Consider the following 4,813-nt stretch of genomic DNA (forward strand, 5'->3'; position numbering starts at 1 on the left):
AGCCAGTGTTAGACTAAAAATGAGCTCATGTTAAAAATGTGTTGTTTTCCCTCTTCAGCTTATATTTATATTAGATGGCATTGCCAATAAGAAACAAATGTGACGCCCCGGAGGTTGAGCGGGGCGTGTGGGCGGAGACTTAAATGTTGAATACTGAGGCATTACGAAGCAACTTCCCAAAGTATTGAAGTGGCTGCTTTTGAATCTTCTCAAGATTATCGGTACCTGCTGACTGTGCAAGATGGTCAACGTCTGTGAAAGGAGTACTCATAGAATGTGACCCAGCCCTGAAGCAGTTCCTACTCTACTTGGACGAGTCCATTGCCCCGGGGAAGAAGTTCATCATCCAGGACATCGACAACACGCATGTCTTCGTGGTAGCAGAGCTGGTCAGTGTCCTCCAGGAGCGAGTGGGGGAGTTAATGGACCAGAACGCCTTCGCTCTTACCCAGAAGTGAGAACATTAGATGTCACCCACCCAGGGAGCGTCAGAGGGACACATCGTCACCGTTTGGGGTCCTTTGTTCCTGACTAGACCTCTCTAAGGGCAGGCCACAGGAACACCGTGGAGTCACGAGTCCAGAAATGGCCCCTGAGTGGACCTTGTTGTACCTTAGGTTTAAAAAAAGGAAAAGATGCTTAACTACTTGCCTGTGACTGGAATTTTATGATCATTTATTAAAATGCAAATATTTTTTTAAAAAGAAACAAATGTGACATGGGAAGGAAACAAGAGGAAACTCCTGCCTTTAGTTTGTTCCTGTTGTTGTCAACTTGGCTCTGGCTCGAGGCAACCCTAGACAGAATAGAATGAAACACCGCCATGTGGCATCTTCAACAACAGTTAGCCACGAAGCCATTGTTTGGGCCTCCCCGTCCTGGAGGGCTCATCTTTCAGCACTTTACTGGACAATATTCGGCTGTGATCTCGAGGGCTAATTTTCAGAAGTAATTTTTCTTCCTCTGGCTGCCTTTCCACAACTATCCACTGTGGGTGAGCCGTCAACATAGCTTCTAGCATCAGAGCAACACAAAAGTCACAATAATACAAAGCACTGACAGATGGATGGTGGCATTTCATTTTCAGGATAAGTAGATAGCTTGGTGCCGTTAAGCGATAATAGACACTCAAATGTTGACTCTCTACCAGGCTGTTCGTGTGGCTTTTCACCTTTAGTTAATGTTTGCTTTCACAATATTAAAACTGGCCCACTCTCAAAGTACCAGGATCATCCTGGCTTCCTTTTTGACTGCATGATCTTTGGCTCCTTGCTCTGTTTTCTCATGGGGTGGTGAAAACAGAAAACAATGAATTTTGAACTCTGCTAGTCACTCCAGTGGACAGTGGGGTGGGAGGAGAGTTGGTAAGCAATGGCTATTGTGACTTGGTGCTTCTAGTCCTAGAGTCCTCACCTGGACTGCATTCCAAGCAACCTGGAAGATTCTGAGATAGACAAGCCTTACCTCTCCTAGAGGCAGAGTATGCCCCCCATGTCCACTCCCCCTGCCCCCCACACACACCTTTTTTTTTAAAGGATCAGGAACTTAAACTGGCCTCCTTGGAAAGTTTCCCTGTCTCCTCCGCTCAAGCCCTATCAAGGCAAGAGCATTTTGTTCTAACAAGCTGGCATTCTGTGATGCTCACCCTCCCAACACAATCACTGAAGACAAAATGGGTGCCTAAGCAAAGGTGGTGAAGGAAGTTGATGGTGCCAGTGGCTATCAAAAGATGTAGGGTCTGGGGGCTTAAAGGCTTGAAGTTAAACAAGCAGTCCTCTAGCAGAGAAGCATCAAACCCACATGGGAAACGGATGCTGGCCTGTGCAATCATGAGGTGTCGAAGGGATCAGGTAACAGATATCAGAAGACCCCAAACAACAGCAACAAAACATATTGTTGAGAACAAGGGGGGGTTGGAGCTGAGATGCAAAACCCATCTGTAGTCAATAGTACACCCCATCACAGAAGGGTCACAAAGAAGGGATGAGTCACCAGGGTACAGTATAGCAACTATGAAGCACGCAATATTCCTCTGGTTCTTTGAGGCTTCCTCACCCCCACTACCATGACCCCAGCCCTGCCTTTCAGTTCTGGCTAGACTGGAGCATGTGCACTGGTACAAATAAGAGCTCATGAAAAAAATTAAAAACAAACAAAAAAGAGCTCATGACACTCAGAATTCACGTTAGATAAACCCCTCAGGAACAGAATTAGGAGTAGAGATACCAGGAGTGTAGGGGGAAGAGGGGTGGGCGAAGGAGAGGAAGAGGGAACCAATTGAAATGATCAACCCATAACCCAACCTCTCCCAGGGGAATAAACAACAGAAACATGGGTGAAGGGAGACAGTGGTTGGCGTAAGGTTTTTTTTTTAATTAATTAATTTATTTATTTATTTACATTTTATTAGGGGCTCATACAACTCTTATCACAATCCATACATATACATATACATATACATACATCAATTGTATAAAGCACATCCGTACATTCTTTGCCCTAATCATTTTCTTTCTTTTTTTTAAAATCTTTTTATTGGGGCTCATAAGGCTCTTATCACAATCTGTGCATACATCAAATGAGCAAAGCACCCTTATACATTCGTTGCACTCATAAGGTATTAAAGTAATAATGATTTATAATTTTTCAAGGTCACAAGGGTGGGAGAGTGAGAGGAGGGAGGGGAAAATGAGGAGCTGATACCAAGGGCTCTAACAGAAAGTAAATGTTTAGAAAATGATGATGGCAACCTCTGTACAAATATGCTTGATACAATTGATGTGTGGATTGAAATAAGAGCCGCAAGGCCCCCAATAAAATGATCTTTTTAAACAAAACATTTTATTAGGGGCTCATACAACTCTTATCACAATCCATACATATACATACATCAATTGTATAAAGCACATCTGTACATTCTTTGCCCTAATCCCTTTCTTTTTTTTTCTTCAATAAAATGATCTTGAAGGAAAAAGAAAGTTACCCTTTCTAATTTCATCACACAAAATCCCAAAGTTCGCCTGCTCTGGTTTAAAATTATTTTCTCCAGGTTGGTCCTTCACAGAAACTGAGGGCATTTATAGCCTTTCCAAGCACATCACAAAACAGGTGGTGCCTGAGGACAATTCAGGGCCCTTGTAACCTCCTGTGGCTAGTCCGTTGGGCAACTTGTATCGCACAACAAAGCATGGCCCAGCCTGGCACTATCTGCACAACGGCTGGCGTGCTTGAACTGATGGTTGCAACCATCATGTCCATCTACCTCATTGGGGTTTTCTCTAGTGTCCTTTGCTAGCAATTGGCCTCTCCTGATAACATGTCTAAAGTGAGACGCAGTCTCGCCATCCTGGCGTCTAAGGAGCATTCTGGCCATTCTTCCTCCAAGATGGAGGGTTCATTCTTCTGGTGGCTCACAGTCTACTCAAGACTTTTCAGCTCCTCTTTTTCCCTCCCTCCCTCACCCTCATACCTTCATGTACCGCTGATAAAGTATAACTCATTATTATTTTCTTATATTAAACCATCCACTTTCTCCCTCTACCCACATTTCTGTTGTTCGTCCACCTTGGGGAGGGGGTATTTAATATTCTTCACCAACAGCCATTCAAAGACACCTTCAATCTCCTTTTTCTTTTTGTCTTTTGGTAATCTGTCTTTCACAGGCATATGAGGTGATTTCAGTCTTACATAAATAAGTGCTCCTTTTATTCCCCTCTAAGGTACATATTCTTTATTCTTTGTTACTATTTTCTGGCTTCCCTCTATGCATTTAGTTTGAAACTAGATGTTAGCATTTCAATAAGGATCTACAGCGGACGTAAAAGGAAGCCACAACAATAATTCCCAGCTGCTGTATATAATATTTCCACTTATATGCCACAATATCGCACAAGGATTTTCATTGTTCTGCAGCCCGCCACTTGTCTGTCCGTGGGGCTTGCTTGTTGCTGTGATGCTGGAGGCCATGTCAACAGTAGTTCAAGTCCCATCAGGGTCACCTGAGGTGAACAGGTGTGGGCAGAACTGTCATACTGAGAGCAGATCACCAAGAAGCAATAGGCTGTCCACTGAGGAATGAGCCACTGAAAACCTATGAGCATCAGGGGAGCGTTGCACACCGCGCTAACCATGATGGGCTCCAATCGCAAAGCAATTGTGAGGATGGTGCAAGCCTGGGGTAGTTACATAATCTGGTGTCAACTGGAGGATGAAGAGTGTGGGGGTGGAGTCTAGCCTGTCAATCAGGATATAGCCAATGAGGCCTCTGTGTGAGCATGACCTTTTCCTGAGGATTCTGGGAACTCCTCCATTTCCTCCTTGGAGGCGGGAGACACTTCCTCTCTCTGCTGACTCCCTGGGACACATGCCAGCTAACAAGACACATGGAACTACACTAGTGCTCTGAGCTGGAGAAGCCACGGGGAGACCTCTGCCAACGCTGAGATGCTGACACCTCCACTGGATCCATTAGACTTCCTACCCACTGGCCTGTGATCTTCCTGCATTTGGTGTCATTGCATGTGTTTCACGAGTCTGAAGAGGACTTTATAGATTTGCATCAGACATATGGGCTAATATCGGACTGCTGGACATGATCTGGACTGGGCTGGAATGGTTCCTCAATACTCAATTTCTCTTGTATGTAAAGCTCTCTTCTTATACACATGAGTGTCTGTGAATTTGATTGTCTAGTCCCCCCCAGACTAACAAAGTCCCAGGAGTGTTTTGTACTGTTCAATAAAAGTTCGCCATGAGTCAGCACCCACTTGGCAGCACCTAAAACCAACAGCAGACTCATAGTGAGTTACCCTGC

The 4,813-nt window shown here is 44.6% G+C and overlaps 1 protein-coding gene across 1 annotated transcript; it reads left to right on the forward strand.

Moving 5' to 3' along the window:
* Positions 1–203: 203 nt before the first annotated feature.
* On the forward strand, positions 204–458 carry LOC142441493 (general transcription factor IIH subunit 5-like; the record flags this gene model as incomplete). The annotated part of the gene is made up of 1 exon (XM_075543453.1): positions 204–458. A coding segment is annotated over one exon (255 nt), but the record flags the coding sequence as incomplete, so codon positions are not given.
* Between the last annotated feature and the right edge of the window lie 4,355 nt (positions 459–4,813).

This window comes from Tenrec ecaudatus, chromosome 2, assembly GCF_050624435.1.
Source record: "Tenrec ecaudatus isolate mTenEca1 chromosome 2, mTenEca1.hap1, whole genome shotgun sequence".
Lineage (NCBI taxonomy): Eukaryota > Metazoa > Chordata > Mammalia > Afrosoricida > Tenrecidae > Tenrec > Tenrec ecaudatus.